Source organism: Lipotes vexillifer, unplaced genomic scaffold, assembly GCF_000442215.2.
Source record: "Lipotes vexillifer unplaced genomic scaffold, Lipotes_vexillifer_v1.1 scaffold957, whole genome shotgun sequence".
NCBI classification, from domain to species: domain Eukaryota; kingdom Metazoa; phylum Chordata; class Mammalia; order Artiodactyla; family Lipotidae; genus Lipotes; species Lipotes vexillifer.
Window position 1 is genome coordinate 647,659 of NW_006791360.1, and position 17,150 is coordinate 664,808.

Here is a 17,150-nt window from a genome sequence, read left to right on the forward strand (position 1 = left end):
ATGGGTTTTTTATATATTTTTATATATTTCACCCATTCAATTCAATGGGTTTTTTATATATTACAGTATTAATTTTTTAAGTTGTGATAAAATATATATGACATAAAATTTGCCGTTTTAAAATATACAGTTTAGGGGGCTTCCCTGGCTTCCCTAGTTCAGTGGCATAAACTAGAGTGTATTCTCTGGTTTTAGGAAATTATAAATCTATAACAGGTGAAAATATGATTGGCTAATTTGCGTGATTTCACTTCTTTCCCTGAAAATTAGATATTGAAATTCTATTGTATGTAAACGCTGTTTCATCAGAAACTGCATGCAATTTAAGAAATGGATTGCAGAGTTAGAAAAACTCTTTGCAGATGTCATCTTTGTTGCTCTCAGTCTTTCTTTGCTGCAATTCTCCTTTTCTCTTTCCTGGCTGCTAATTGGATTAAAGACTGTTTTGCCAACCATGGCATCTGGAGATGACAGTCCTATCTTTGAAGATGATGAAAGGTAAATGTCTTGCATTGCAATAAAACTAGCTTATGAAAATTTCAAGATGGTTTTAATCATTCAGGAGAGTTATTTATCCAGGCTACTTTTTAAAGGACACATTTTGTAATATTGCAGAACACATAGGTTTGCTTTTCTGTGATTTTGAGCAAGGGTGGTAAACACCTGGCATGGAGGTTAGCAGCACTAACGTGGCATGCTTTCCCATAGGACCTGGATGTAAGGTCTCCAAATCCGTCTCAGCACAAAATTCTTGGCAGTCACTTCAAAACGATATAAAATCCATTTACTGTCTCTGATTTAGACCCTACAAAGGAGATTAGAGTGAATGAAGAGTAGGATGTAGTTAAGAGACAGACTCTGGAGCCAGAGTCCTAAGTTTACATCCCATCTGCCACTTACTGTCACTGTGACCTTAAACAAGCCCTTGGCCTCTCTGAGCCTCAGTTTCCTCATCTATAAATAGACATAATGATAGTACCCATCTCATGGTGAGGATTCTTTGAGTTAATATATATAAAGCTCTTAGCACAGTGATTGACACACAGTAAGTACTAAATAACTGTTAGCTATGATCATTATTGCTGTAATAAATGTTACTTCTCTCAAAGCTAAAGATCTATTTCAGTATCAAAATAGTACTTACATGTTACATATTCATTATACATAACAGGTTATTCACACAGGACACACATATAATATATATTTTATATTAAATTGTGCCAGAAACTTGACAAAACAGAATCCTTTATATTTTTAATAAGATTTCCTGTAATAATGACAAGATTCCTATCTTCCATAACATTTTTATATCTATTATAGAACATTTCTTCCATGACTTCTTTTTTCCTCAGTCTTAGTATTATAAATTAGAACCTTTTTTGTTAAAATTAATCCCTAGTTATTGGTTTAAGTATCAAATGTTTTGAGAATTCTTGCTTTAGAGTGATTGGATCTGAAAAAGTCAAACCAAAATTAAATACTGTGCTCATTAAGTGACGGGAGGGAGAAGTGGAAACTTTTTACTGACCTTTCCAAGCATTATTCTGTGGCCTAGCTTAGAGTACTGTCGTGGATAAACTGACTGATTCTTAATCCTATTATATTAAGGTGACTTTGGAATTATCTGACTATATACCCATATATAGTAATTTCATCTTAAAAGAAGAATGTATAAGAGGGAGAAGATAGTTAGTTACATGTACTGTAAGTAGGCTTTCTTAGCTAATATCACTTTAATATTTTATAATTTCAGGGCTTTTTGAAATCTGATATTTTCACCTTGGAAGGATTAATTGGTTATTCTATTACTGTTTTGGCCTATTATAATTGCTTAATTTTATTCCCTTAGCCCTCCTTACAGCCTGGAAAAAATGACAGATCTCGTAGCTGTTTGGGACGTTGCTTTAAGTGATGGAGTCCATAAGATTGAATTCGAACATGGGACCACATCAGGCAAACGAGTGGTATATGTAGATGGGAAGGTAGGAAAAAATGTTACTTCGTAAAATATGGTGTACAGGGAAGCTTGATTTTGCTAATGTAGATTCTTCATATGTGAATGCAAGGCTTTTCTCTTACAGTGGTTATCTTTATATATTGGCCAGTATCATTTTTTGATGCAAAGCAAACTAATAATAGTTGTGCAATTCATAGACTATAACATCTAATATTTAAACTTAAAATGGCTTTATTTTCTGAAACCTTTGTATTGTGAAAATATTAAATTTTCTTCCATTTATGTGTTTTCAACTTTTATATTTTATTACTTAGGAAGAGATAAGAAAAGAATGGATGTTCAAATTAGTGGGCAAAGAAACCTTCTGTGTTGGAGCTTCAAAGATGAAAGCAACCATAAATATAGATGCTGTCAGTGGTTTTGCTTATGAATATACTCTGGAAATTAATGGGAAAAGTCTCAAGAAGTATATGGAGAACAGATCAAAAACCACCAATACTTGGGTATTACATTTGGATGGTGAGGACTTTAGAGTTGTGCTGGGTAAGTGAGAGCCGTTTCTGCAGAATTTGTTGGCTTTTTATGGTGGCCATTTTATTAGTTCCTCTTAACTGTCCAGACCTTTTATGGGAGCTTTGAATAGGAGAGAATGTTAAGTGCAGTTATATTTCTCATGTGTCCTATGGAAATGAAGTATTCATTGAATCAACTGATTCATATGGAAAATATGAGAGCCAGGTTTTATAGTGATGGATTCGAGGATTATAAACTTGGGTGTAAAAAAAAGGAATATTGATGTAGACATTTGTTATTATTTGATATTTCTCTTTAAAACCATGTCTAAAGGCAGTTGGAAATTAAAGATTCATCAGTAAAAAGGGAATTTTTCTCTAGGTAGCAATAGGTTTAGGACTGCAGCAGATCAAAATCATCAGTCCAGATAAAGTAGATTAAAAAATAAAAAGTAAGCCATTGCTCTTTAAGCTAAGTTCTGCTCTTACAGATTGCCATCTGTGTTCTCAGCTTCTATTGGGCCTACAAAACTTGCAAGACAAATATTTACTACCTTTTCACTCTTCTGGTTACTCTTAGTATTTCCTGCTTCTCATATCACTAAGTTAAGACTATGCAGATCATCTCATTAATTCATTGATTCATTTATTTAGGTAATATTGAGAACCTCTTAAAGGGCAGTTTGTGTACCAGGCCTTGAGGATACATAAATGAAGAGACTTTGTCTCTGTCTTTTAAGAGTATATAGTCTTGGGCTTCCCTGGTGGCGCAGTGGTTAAGAATCCGCCTGCCAAGGCAGGGTACATGGGTTTGAGCCCTGGTCTGGGAAGATCCCACATGCCACGGAGCAACTAAGCCCATGCGCCACAACTACTGAGCCTGTGCTCTAGGGCCCGTGAGCCACAACTACTGAGCCCACGTGCCACAACTACTGAAGCCCTTGCACTTAGAGCCTGTGCTCCTCAACAAGAGAAGCCACCGCAATGAGAAGCCCGCGCACCGCAACACAGAGTAGCCCCTGCTCACCGCAGCTAGAGAAAGCCCGCATGCAGCAACGAAGACCTAACACAGCCAAAAATAAATAAATTTATTTTAAAAAAAGTATATAGTCTAGTTGAATGCTAGAAAATACCTTACTTTTTTTTTTTTAAGAATGAAAAATATTTATCAGGTAATAAATGCACATAGTTGGAAAAAAAAGGAAACCAAAAACTCCTGTATGTTTTATTTATTAAAGAAATTGGGTCAGTTTTTCTTGAAGAGGATAGGAAACCACCAAATTGTCTTCCAAAGTGGCTGTACCATTTTGTGTTCCTCCCAGCAATGAGTGAGAGTTCCTGTTATTACGCATCTTTGCCAGCAGTGTTGCCAGTGTTTTGGATTTTGGTCATTCTAATAAGTGTGTAATGATATCTCACTTTTAATTTGCAAGTCCTTAATAATATGTGGTGTTGAGCATCTTTTCATATGTGTATTTGCCATCTGTGTATCTTCTTTGGTGAGCTATTTCTATAGAGCTTTTGCCCATTTTTCAGTTGGGTGCTTTGTTTTCTTACTGTTGAGTTTTAAGAGTTCTTAGTATATTTTAGATAACGAGTTAAAAAAAATTGGAACCATAATCTTTAGTGCATTATGAGATTTGTTTTACGTATCATGGGAAAAAAGCAGATTAATTTTTTCAACCATTTTGGCTTCAGTTATATTTAAAAGACTATGTCTAGGTTGCCATTTAAATACTTGTTGTCAATTCTAAAAATGTAACAAAGATATTTAGATACACGTTCTTTATCGGATACATTTTGCAGTTATTTTCTTCCAGCCTGTGACTTGTACTGTCATCTTTATTTCTTTTTGATTTAAAAAATTTTCCTCCTCTTCATTTTCTGTTTCTATTAAGGGATTATTTATTATGTTTGTTTTGTGTTCCTTTTAGCTTAGTCCTCATTTATGAAATTATTTTTATTTCTAATTTTTACTGAGTTCTATACTTCATTTCTCAGAGTTTCTCTAATCATTGTTTAATCACTTTCATATCTTGTATGATTTTCTTAATTTCTTTCAGCTCATTTTGAAATAGTATTTTACAGCTTTACCTTTCATGTAAGCATGTCTGTCTGATATTTCTATTATCTATAATGATGGTAGTCTGTTCTTTTTTCTTACAATTTTGTATGGATCTAGAGCTCAGTACTTCTCTTTGATAATTCTTATATGATCTTAGTTTTTCTGAATTTACAGAAGGGAGTGTGGTCTTGTGTAGCTTTTTAAACTTCACGTTCTTGAGTTCCCTTTTCTGTCATTTTTGGATGATGTTAAAAATCATTGGGGCACACTTTCTGAGATGGCTGCTGTTTCCTTACCCCGTTTTTTCTAGATTTTCTCTTTCTTTTACTGTCGTTTCCCTGGGTGCTCAGTTTGGATTGTCTTCCCACAAGTTTCTTCTCAGTGTGGGGTTTGTACTGGAAGGGAGCTTCGGCGGGTTGGTTTGAGGGTTCCTGGGGCCCAGACTGCTGTAGCCCTTTCAGACCCCTCCCGCTGCTCCCACACCCCATCCACTGTCAGGATGTAAAACCCCTTCTAGTTCAGCTGCTCTTCACACATCCCCCCTCCGAACGCTCCAGTTAGAACCAGGACTGCCATCTGGGGATTCTTAGGTCCACCAGAGGCTCTGCTGCTTCCCTCTGCTTCCTTCTGCATGGCTGCCGATACTACAGCTACGGTCTTGTAGTTGCCCATGTAGATACTGTCCATCGGGTCTTTGGTTCTGTTCTGTTGGCCTGTTTTAGCAGGGGAAATTTGGAGACAGTAAAAAACTCATGCCTCTGCTGCCACTATCACCATCTTCATCATCAGCTTTCAAATTTACTTCATCCCCTGTTGAGTAAGATGAGGCTGTGAACATATAGTTCCCCCGCCGCTCCTCTCCCACCTTTACCACCTTCAACTTCTGTCTTCTCTACCTTTTCTTTGACATCATCAGAGTAGTTAATATTTGTATTCTGTTCTGTAGCCATAACTGTGTTCTCCTGTGTTTTTTCTATAGGTTGATTCTAAAATTAAAAACCAATAAATAACATTTATATTATTGTGATTTTGTAAATATTTTTGGCGTGGGCCACGGTTACATTCTTTCTCTGTATTATTGTCATACCCCCTGTGCCACTCAAAGGAAGTTGTTTTTAGTGTCAAGGTCAAGTGAGTTTTCTGTTCTATAATCTACCAGTTTCTCAAAATTATACCTATTTTTTGTTTACTTCACAATTGGACCTTGATTTTTTTTTTTTTTTTAGTCATTTGTTTTTCTGGGCTCTTCTGGTGGCTTTTCTGTTTTCTTGTTGGAAATGGAAATATATCTTCTTTGCTCATGTTCCTAATGTCTGTTTGCATTTTTTATTCGTATTATCTATTGCTTCGAAATCTTCTCATTCTTAATGACAGTATTCTTGGGCGTCTGTTGACTTCCTGTTCAAAACTAGATAGTTGCTTCCCAGGCCTGCTGCCCAGAGGTTGTCCTGGGCTTGCTTTCATGGAACCCTGGCTTTAGTTCCATCAGTTATTGAATCCCACAGCTGCCAGTTTTACCTTTGTTTACTGGAAAATATCCTTAAGTGATTTCCTAATAAAGGGTGTCTAGGAGCTAAATATTATATGAACCTTATACGAAGTTGATACTTTTGCAGAGTATAGAGTTCTAGCTTTAAAATGTGTTTTTTTTTTCGCCTGAGAAATTTTGAAAGCCTTGTTCCATTGTCTTCTATTGTCCATTGGTTTTTTTTGTTGTTTTTTTTTTGTTTTTGTTTTTGTTTTCGTTTTTCAGGCTCTGGACGCACAGGCTCAGCGGCCATGGCTCACGGGCCCAGCCGCTCCGCGGCACGTGGGATCTTCCCGGACCGGGGCAAGAACCCGTGTCCCCTGCATTGGCAGGCAGACTCCCAACCACTGCGCCACCAGGGAAGCCCTATTCTCCATTGTTTTGAATGAGAAGTTCTATGCCAGTCTGAATCTCATTAGTTTTTTCTTTCTGGAAGCTTTTGGGGGCTCATCTTTATTTTCCAGAATTTTACAGTGTTGTGTTTAGAAATGTAGTGGCTCACCAGCTACTTTACTTTTAGGTGAAAAATGGTATTTCAGCATGGTTTTTATTTGCCTCTTTCAGAATTGGGTGAGGTTGAGCCTCTTTTCATGTGTTTAAGGTCCTTTTGTGTTTCTTTTCTGATAATGCCTGTATGTATCCTTTGACCTGTTTTCTCTTGGGTTGTTGGTCTTTTTCTCCTTGATTGCTAGGAGTCCTTCTATTACTAAAATTAGCTCTTTGTATTGTGAGCTTCAAGTATTTTTCCCAGTCTGTCATTTATTATATGACTTTGCTTATACGTATGCATGTTTTTTTAATCATGCAGAAATCTTTTTTACTTTCATGTAGTCAGATTTACTTACCCCTTTTCTTTTATGGCTTCTGGATTAGCAATGTTCTTCAGAGGCATGTTAATAACAGCTATTATAGAAAGTCTGAGTACATGTACACATTCAGTTGGCCCACTAAATAAAATTCCGATTGTCACCACCATCATGGTTTATTTGAGCACCATGTGCTCTGATCCAGGTGGCTGAGCTGGGTTTCCCCACAACTGTGGCCGTAGATGCTCCCCACTCAGGCTGCCATTGGGCTTCCCCTCCCATACTTCCTGGGCCCCTCTGCTCTTCTCTCTCTCCCTCTAGCCCAGTTCAAAGTCCTTTCTCCACTCTCTAAGTGAGGCTCACATCTCGAGGTGCAGGGAGAAGAGACCATGTTCCTGGAGTAGATGGCTTGTCAGTGTCAAGGCATCTCAGCCTTGACACCCAGGCAGGTTTGTTTGTTTTTTTTTTTTTTTTAATGTGAATAGTACTTTTTTTCTTTTTCTTTTTAAGAAGATGTTGGGGGTAGGAGTTTATTAATTTATTATTTTTGCTGTGTTGGGTCTTCGTTTCTGTGCGAGAGTTTTCTCTAGTTGTGGCAAGCAGGGGCCACTCTTCATCGCGGTGCGCGGGCCTCTCACTATTGCAGCCTCTCTTGTTGCGGAGCACAGCTTCCAGATGCGCAGGCTCAGTAGTTGTGGCTCACTGGCCTAGTTGCTCCACAGCATGTGGGATCCTCCCAGACCAGGGCTCGAACCCGTGTCCCCTGCATTAGCAGATTCTCAACCACTGCGCCACCAGGGAAGCCCGTGAATAGTACTTTTTAATGATTTGAAATTTAAATGCAAACAATTACCAGAAGGAAGCATGTAATTTTTTTTTGAATTGAATTTTTAAATTTAATTTTATTTTTTTATACAGCAGGTTCTTATTAGTTATCTATTTTATACATATTAGTGTATATATGTCAATCCCAATCTCCCAGTTCATCCCACCACCACCCCTCCTTTCTCCCCTTGGTGTCCATACGTTTGTTCTCTACATCTGTGTCTCTATTTCTGCCTTGCAAACCAGTTCATCTGTACCATTTTTCTAGATTCCACATATATGCGTTAAAATACGATACTTGTTTTTCTCTTTCTGACTTACTTCACTCTGTATGACAGTCTCTAGGTTCATCCACGTCTCTTCAAATGACCCAATTTCGTTCCTTTTTATGGCTGAGTAATATTCCATTGTATATATATGCACCACATCTTCTTTATCCATTCATCTGTTGATGGGCATTTAGGTTGCTTCCATGACCTGGCTATTGTAAATAGTGCTGCAGTGAACATTGGGGCCCAGGCAGGTTCTGACCCCTGGGCTCCGTGTGCACACACAGGTCCCACTTTTCTCTAATCTTCGTTATAACACCCAAAGCTCGTCTTCTGGCTGCTTAATGAGTGCAGTCCTCCCACCTGCCACTCCCTGGGACACTGACATTCACAAGTGGCTCTAGGGATCCTCCCCCAAAATGCATATGCGTTTGTGACACGCGTACACATGTACACACCTCCCTGGAGTGAGCTGCGGCTGCTTAGCTAATGCCCAAGTGTATCGTGGCAGCATTTTGCTCTATCGTGTCAGCACTATACTCTGAACCGTCCATCAAGTACTATACCTATATTTTTTTTCTTATGATCCAGTAATTTTCCTCAAAGTGAAACCATAACAAAATGAATAGAGATTATTGTGCTATCCAGTATGAAATTTAAGGCTAAATTGCTATCTGTCCTGTATGAACAGCAAGGTAGCCTTTTTTGGTGGTCTCTTTGTGCCATCATCCAGTCGGGTTAGTGAGAGGCAGGAGGAATCATCTAGTCACTGATGTTAAAGGACGTTCTAGGAGGGATAAATTAGGAGTCTGGGATTAGCAAATACACACTACTATATATGAAATAGATAAATGACAAGGTCCTACTGTATAGCACAGGGAACTCTACTCGATATTCTATAATAACCTATAAGGGAAAAGAACCTGAAAAAGAGTGTGTGTGTGTGTGTAACTGAATCACCGTGCTGTACACCTGAAACTAACACAACATTGTAAATCAACTATACTCCAATAAAAAAAAAGCAATACTTGCTATAATCCAAAAAATAAAAATAAAAAAGGGATAAGGTCAAATATTACATTACTTGAAGTACGTAGGTTTTTAAAAGTCCAAAAGCACTCTTTACTTTGCTAAAATATATTGGTATCCTAAATGGAAACACATTGTAATCCTGGGAGTGTGTAAACCCTTCTTTGATTCACAACCAGACCTTAAAATTTTATTAAAACATTTCAGATGATATGAAAAAAAAAGACACTCTGTGTGGAAAGGTCCCTCTTCGCATTCATTTGTCTGCATCCTCCTTTAAAGATTTTCTTTAACAAGTCTTCATTAATTTGCATTGGGATCATGATTTTCTCTTAAAAGATTGCTTTCATTTTTATTCCGTCTATGAACCAAAGATAAACACAGTTTCTTCAAATTTGGAAGAATTTCAAAGCCATGAATGGAATTAATGGAGTTTTCAAAATCCAGTGTAACAAACTCTTCTTAAAATAATAAAGTGTTAACTTTAAATCACAGATTATAATTTTTTTTTCATCTGTTACTTTTACAGAAAAAGACACTATGGATGTATGGTGCAATGGTAAAAAAATGGAGACAGCAGTAAGTTGACCTTTTGATTACTCTCACCATATGCGTGAGTGACCATTGAAACGTTGCTGTGTTTCCTAACTGGAGATTTTATAAGTAATGAAGGTCCTCTTTGTTAAAAACAAAAAAGAGATGAAGTAATCCTGACTCCAAAATCTGAAGAACTTCCCTGGGCAGTGCCTGGGGCAGTGAGAGTTTGTTAACAACTTACGTGTGGCACCAAGCTCATACTCTACCTTTCCTCTCCTGGACCAGCCTCTACCCTGAAGAGTTCCCACATTTACAAAATCCTCCCCAGCGCGGTGCAGCGCAGCGCAATCTGCTGCACGTTGGGACCAGGGTCCGGTGTGGAGAGTCCTTCGTCCTGGGACACGGGCGCGGCTGAAAAGGTGGCCGCCCCCTCGCCCATCACGCCCATTTCATGGGGTCCCTGGTGCTAAACCATCCGTAGACAATCTGCTTCTGGGTCCGGGTTTCGTACCTAGCAGAGCAGCTCCCTTGCTGCAAACTTATTGAAAGTCAGCCCTCGACACAGGGGTTTGTAAAAAAAAAAAAAACAAAAAGAAAGAAAGAAAAAAAAGTCCTCCCCAAAGGTTGAGTCCTCCTGTTTATCCAGGTTAAAGGGGTGCTTTATACCACTGCTTCTCAAACTTGCATGCATAGAATCAGTTGGGATCTTGTTAAAATGCATATTCTAACATGTCCTCAGGTGTTGCCAGAGCTGCTGGTCCACAGGTCACACTCTGAATGGGAAGGCTTTACACCATACACTCAAAAAGCAGATAGTACTTTTCTAAAAGCAAAGGTTGTGAAATAGAAATGATGCACACAATGTCAGGTGACACAAAGGCAGGTAGGAAAGGGCACTGTCATGAACCCCAGAAGACAAGTGGAATTTGTAGAGTAGCAGTGCTAAGAGGCTACCCCACCCATTGAAGCCGAGCACAATGAAATCCCCATCCAAACCCCAGTGTGTTGGGCTTTTGCTGCTTGCCCTGTTAGGGCTGTGGTGGGATGAATATAGGAGTGCATCTTAAGTGGGAAGGAAATAATAGTGGTATGTACAGCAGGGGAGGAAGTGAAGCAGGGGAGGTGGTCCTGGACAGCTGGGAGTGTGGAAGCAGGAGCTGGAATCTTTGGGTGGAAATTCCCATGTGTTCTGGGGTCAGCTGGCAAGCAGGCGGTATACCAGCCCTGGTGTCCCCTTTCATGGCTTCAGACGTGAACACCAGGGCTAGAGATCGTGAGAAGCTCTCTTCCCCTGGCACAGTTTAGCTAGTTGCAAGTTGTGGTTGCTGCTGTTATCTCCCTTCTCTATTGTAGGTCTGGGAAGGTGAGGAGATGTGCTTGGAGGGAAGGTCTGGGATGAATGTATTCAGCATACTAGCTGGGTCTTATAGCCAATCTGCTTCTAAGGAAGTGCCCAAGCCAGAAATCAAAAGTTACAAAGATTAATGCTTTTCTCTTTATTAATCCTAGTTTTAATTCTTGAAGGGAAATGTAACCAGGGCTCACTCAAAATTGATCCTCCAGAGTTTGATCCACCCTCTGGGTTAAACCTACCCATCGAGACTTTTATGCAGAGAGGCTTGGAGAGCTCTTCAGTATTTTATGTCTCCTTTTGGACCAGCTTAAGTTTCCATGCCTACTGTGTGCCCGATGCCACATCTACTAGTCCTTCCTATTCTCTCTTTCCTACCCTGGAATTCCCTAGATGGAGAGTCTGCAGTTTGGGATCACATTCCTTCCACCCTCCAGGAATTCTCCAGTGCAAATGTAAAGAGAGATTAAAGAATGTGGTTGTAAATAAGTAGGGAGTTGAAAATAATGTCCATCCACAACGTCTTTGTTCCTGAGTAATTGACAAGAAACCACAAGTGTTTGGACAATAGCTCTGTCTCACCCAGTTGCCTCCTCATTGTAACTACGACCTAGTTTGCCGGGCAGTCTTCCCCAGCACTATGCACACCTGCTCTTGCTGCCTGTGAGTTACAGCTTATTTTCTCCATTTCCTTTTCATCTCAAAGCATCCTGACCAAGACCATGTATCTGTCAAATTACCAAGAAGCTACTGACAAGGATTGTATTATTCAACCCTTCCTCTGCCCTCTAAATTGATTTTTACAGAAGTATGACCTGAGGGATTTTTTCAAAGCTCAATGTGAAAAGGGGTAAAAAGAACACACTAGACTCCAGGGCCAGCACCCCCAGTCCTTGTGGTCAGTACACCTCCGTGTTGGCCAGATTCTTCCCAGAGCTAAGAAAAAGCTTCCCTCTCTGATGCCTCCTGTGCTTTCTTTGGTTAGATAATGTTAGCTACAGGGCCTTGCTCTGTCTGCTTTGGCTGCCAGGAAGCTCATAGCCAAGTTGTGTGTCTGATGGTGCTTCCTTGCATAATCCACTTTTATCCTCTAAGCCTCCTGTTCTTCCTTCCTTCTCTGTACTACTTGGCCCCTACCTTTTTACTCTAGATCAGTGCTGTTCAGTAGAAATATGAGCCACAGATATGAGCTTCATATATAACTTCTCTAGTAGCCAGATTTCAGAAGTTTTACAGTGAAGTTCATCTTAATAAAAATTAGATTTAAATCAGTATATCAAAAATATTATCATTTAACATGTAATAAATATAAAAAGTTTCTACTGAGTTATTTTACATTCTTTGTTTCATACTAAGTCTTCCAAATCCAGTGTATATTTTACCCTTAACAGAGTATCTCATTTTAGACCCACCTCATTACATGCTCAGTTGCCACATGTGGCCAGTGGCTACTGTACTGGACAGAGCAAGTCTAGACTCAGTAGTGTTTGGTTTTATGTTATTTTTTATGTTATGTATTTATTGTAAGCCACCGTATACACTGGGGAATCAGATGTTCAGAGTGGTTAAGAACACTCCATCCCTTACTGACTGGGGCCTTCAGCAAGTAATTTAACTACTCTGTGCCTCAGTTTACTCACATATCAAATGTGGATAGTAATCGTACTCCAATCAGGTTATTGTGAGGATGCAATAAAATAACGCATGTAAACCATTCTTTGTATAGAATAAATCACTAATAAATGTTTGCTATCAGGTTTATTATTTTTACTTTTGAAAATGGTCCACATTGTCTACATAGTATATGTTATAGACACATAGCCATTAGGTACACTTTTTTTTTTCTCTGAAACAAGATTCTTAAAGATTGTAGGGGGTACAAATAAGAAACCTTCATAACAGAGACATAAAAGCATCTAAATACAAGCTTCTAACTTTAATCTTACAAAGTTTAACATTGAACTAATACGTACTTCATTATACCTCCCTTTTTGGGTGATGTTAATGCTCTAGACAAAGATAAATGTTTCTGGAACACTAATTCCTCCTTCTTTTGTTTGCCCAGGGTGAGTTTGTAGATGACGGGACTGAAACTCACTTCAGTATTGGGAACCATGACTGTTACATAAAGGCTGTCAGTAGTGGGAAGCGGAAAGAAGGGATTATTCATACTCTCATTGTGGATAATAGAGAAATCCCAGAGCTTCCTGAATGACTTCATGTTAATGAATTTTAATCTTAAGAAGTAAAGATCAGGACTTTTAAATTACTGTGGTGATTAAATATGTTCAGTATGTACTTTTTAGTACATCTAGTCGCCATGTTTTTATTTTTTAGTTACCTGAAACTGTAATGTTCCAAAGGTCAGGAAAAAAAAATTATGTATCATAAATATTGCAATTTATTTTGTAAATAATGTAAAATGTTTTAACGTCACATGGAAAATAAGATATGGACCAAAAATCACTAGTGTTTTACAAAAGCAACTTTTACTATAATAAATGCTATAAAATAAAATTGGTGCTGCTTGATTTGTTTCTTAAAATGGATGTCTTTGTATATTTTTAACCTGTGCAGATAGATTGTCTAGTTTAAAGCAGTTGGTATACAATGATATTATTAGTTTAACTGAAATGAAAACATTTTCTATCTGTAAACAATGTTAAGGAGATGTCAAAGAGTGTCACGTAAGAATTTAATTAAAAATAGGTTTCTGAAAATCCAGTTGTTTAATCAGCATGATCAGGACAAAAAAAAAAGGAAGAAGCAAACTTCTTTACACCAGACAGCATCAGCTGCATTGTCAGGCAGTGTTTAGAAAGAGTCGCACACCTGTGTGGAGGTAGCTAGCACCAGTGTTAGCGCTTTGTGACTGAAGCACACCCACCCAGGCAGATTCACAGAGATGCCGCCTCAGTACGGGAAGTGGTCCAGATTGTGTCAGTACTCGTTTCTGAAGGTCTTTCAGAGCAGGACATGGTTTAATAGTAGAGCCTTTTATCAGGGTATTTCATGTCCATTATCACGTGGGGATCCTCCATAAGAGGGAGAATTCTCCATTTTCTAGACTTGCTTTGTCCACTAGGGTAGCCATTAGTCATGTAGCTATTTAAGTTAAATTAACTAAAATGAAACAATTAAAAATTCCTCTACCACACTAGCCACATTTCAGGTCCTCAGCAGTCACATGAGGCTAGCAGCCACCACATTGGACAGTGCAGATACAGAACATTTCCATCATCATACCGAGTCTGACTGGACAGCACTGGTCTGGAGACATTGTCTCAAGCTTAGTGAGCTGTTCTGTACTGGAACAGGCAGGATTTAGACCCAGGTTTTTCTTTCTTCTTTTTTTTTTAACATCTTTATTAGGGTATAATTGCTTTACAATGGTGTGTTAGTTTCTGTTTTATAACAGAGTGAATCAGTTATACATATACATATGTTCCCATATCTCTTCCCTCTTTGTCTCCCTCCCTCCCACCCTCCCTATCCCACCCCTCCAGACAGCCACAAAGAACCGAGCCGGTTTCCCTGTGCCATGCGGCTGCTTCCCACTGGCTATCTACCTTACGTTTGTTAGTATATATATGTCCATGTCTCTCTCTCGCCCTAACACACCTCACCCTTCCCCCTCCCCATATCCTCAAGTCTGTTCTCCAGTAGGTCTCTGTCTTTATTCCTGTTTTACCCCTAGGTTCTTCATAACATTTTTTTTTCTTAAATTCCATATATATGTGTTAGCATACGGTATTTGTCTTTCTCTTTCTGACTTACTTCACTCTGTATGACAGACTCTAGGTCTATCCACCTCATTACAAATAGCTCAATTTCGTTTCTTTTTATGGCTGAGTAATATTCCATTGTATATATGTGCCACATCTTCTTTATCCATTCATCCGACGATGGGCACTTAGGTTGTTTCCATCTCCGGGCTATTGTAAATAGAGCTGCAATGAACATTTTGGTACATGACTCTTTCTGAATTCTGGTTTCCTCAGGGTATATACCTAGTAGTGGGATTGCTGGGTCATATGGTAGTTCTATTTGTAGTTTTTTAAGGAACCTCCATACTGTTCTCCATAGTGGCTGAACCAATTCACATTCCCACCAGCAGTGCAAGAGTGTTCCCTTTTCTCCACACCCTCTCCAGCATTTATTGTTTCTAGATTTTTTGATGATGGCCTTTCTGACTTAGACCCAGGTTTTTCTAACGCTAAAACCCATGTGCTGTACTACCTTCTCCCTGCCGCTCACGTATTTCTAAGAGATTTGGGGCAGAACAGAGGCACAACCACGCTCTAACATCAGGCACGAGGAACTGAGGGGCAGGACAGCAGCGAGGGAACGTGGCTCAGACAGGCGGGGCCCCGGCAGGCAACATGCGTGGTGGCAGAGCATATTAAAATTAGCCTGAGTTACCTACTCTGACATTTGTTTTATTTGAAGTCTTACAACTGTAAGGTTAGCACACCACATATATAGAAATCATCCCCCTGCTCTCCCCATGCCACCCCCCAGCCTTCCTTCACTTCCACTGGAAGATTAGGACATGAATGAACTAAGGCGTATTAAACTCATTTTTGGGTTTGCTTTCAAGTGTTTGGGTGTGGTCGTTTTCATTTCCCTTGAATAAAGGGCGTTATTTATTTGTTTGTTTGTTTATTTATTTATTTAATGGCTATGTTGGGGCTTCGTTGCTGTGAGCAGGCTTTCTCTAGTTGCAGCAAACGGGCTACTCTTCGTTGCGGTGTGTGGACTTCTCATTGCGGTGGCTTCTCGTTGCGGAGCACGGGCTCTAGGCGCACGGTCTTCAGCAGTTGAGGCATACGGCCTCAGTAGTTGTGGCTCGCGGGCTCTAAAGTGCAGGCTCAGTAGTTGTGGCGCACGAGCTTAGTTGCTCCGCGGCATGTGGGATCTTCCCGGACCAGGGCTGGAACCCATTGGCAGGCGGATTCTTAACCACTGCACCACCAGGGAAGCCCCTAAAGGGCGACTTTTAATGGCCATATTTATGTCCAAAAGCAAAGCAATTATTTTTAGGCACTTTGTTTTGAACTCTAGCTATTAACAGTCAGAACTGTACTTTGCAGTGTGTTATTATGTTCCTCAGCAAACACATGGGAATACAGTTTGATTCAGTCTTTTGGAGACCAAACCTCGAGAATTGTAGTTTGCCTTTGACTTGGTGAACCCATGTTTTTTGTTTTGTTAATTTAAAGCAGCTTGGGGGAATTCCCTGGCAGTCCAGTGGTTAAGACTCAGCGCTTTCACTGCCAAGGGCCTGGGTTCAATCCCTGGTTGGGGAATTAAGATCCCACAAGCCTTGCAGTGCAGCCAAACAAACAGAAAACCCAGCAGGGTCACAGGGAAGGTGTACAGCCTGGGTTTGAAGTTTGGCACCAAAGGTTAAGTTCTTGAGCCTCTGTTTCTCCAACCTAAAAAATAAGGCTATTTGTTTTGTTGTTTTGCTTAATGAGATTTTAAATGTAGAAAAAATAGAAAATAATAAAACAAACACTTGTATTATTTAACTGAGTTTACCTATCATCCAGTTTAATAAGTAAAGCATTAAAATACAACTGAAGAGCCATATACCCTTGCTATTCCCATACCCCTCCCCTGCCAAAGTAATCACTATCGTGAACTTGATGTTTACCATTCCCATGCAAGTCTGTATTAACTGTGTAGGTATATATCCCTAAAAAAATACAGTATTACTTAAAATTTTAAATGTTATATTCTATGAATCCTTCCTGCAACTTGCTTTTTTTCCATTCAATATTGATTTTGAGATTGATCTACGTTGGTACATGTAACTCCAGTTCCTTTTAACTCTTGCATTCAACCATATGAATTTAGCCATCCACTCGCCTCAGTAGTTTTCAGATGATCATTATACCATCAAAGCTCTAATGAACATCTTTGTGTCTCTGTGTGTCCCTCGAGAATATGCTCCAGTTTCTCTTGGGCTTTGCTGTTTAAAGTGTGTCCCTGGACCAGCAGCAATGACATCACCTAGGAGTTTGTTAGAAATTAAGAATCTCAGATCTTTCCAGCCTACCGAATCAGAATCTGGGTTTTAATAAGATCCCATGGTGATTTGTATGTACATCAAGGATTGAGAAGCACTGCTTTAGGTATGCTAAGAAGTAGAATTGCTGAATGAAATAGTGCAAATCATATTAAAGATTTGCCAAATTGCTCTCAAAGGTGGTTGTACCATTATAAACTTTGACCAGCAGCTTTTTTTTTTTTTTTTTTTTTTGGG

At 39.2% G+C, this 17,150-nt stretch overlaps 1 protein-coding gene across 1 annotated transcript; it reads left to right on the forward strand.

The window, feature by feature from the left end:
- The first annotated feature begins 316 nt into the window (after positions 1 to 316).
- FAIM (Fas apoptotic inhibitory molecule) lies at positions 317 to 13,397 on the forward strand. The gene is made up of 5 exons (XM_007464362.1): positions 317 to 498; positions 1,850 to 1,982; positions 2,272 to 2,500; positions 9,521 to 9,570; positions 12,945 to 13,397. Exons 1-5 carry the CDS (start codon positions 317 to 319, stop codon positions 13,092 to 13,094), a joined length of 744 nt encoding a protein of 247 aa, XP_007464424.1. The 3' UTR covers positions 13,095 to 13,397.
- Positions 13,398 to 17,150: the final 3,753 nt, after the last annotated feature.

Excerpts from the sequence above, each read along its gene's own strand:
- FAIM (XM_007464362.1), top strand. The coding sequence starts at position 317 with ATGCAATTTAAGAAATGGATTGCAGAGTTAGAAAAACTCTTTGCAGAT. Across the intron at positions 2,501-9,520 it reads GGACTTTAGAGTTGTGCTGG|AAAAAGACACTATGGATGTA; the intron begins GTAAGTGAGAGC and ends TTACTTTTACAG. Across the intron at positions 9,571-12,944 it reads GTAAAAAAATGGAGACAGCA|GGTGAGTTTGTAGATGACGG; the intron begins GTAAGTTGACCT and ends TTGTTTGCCCAG.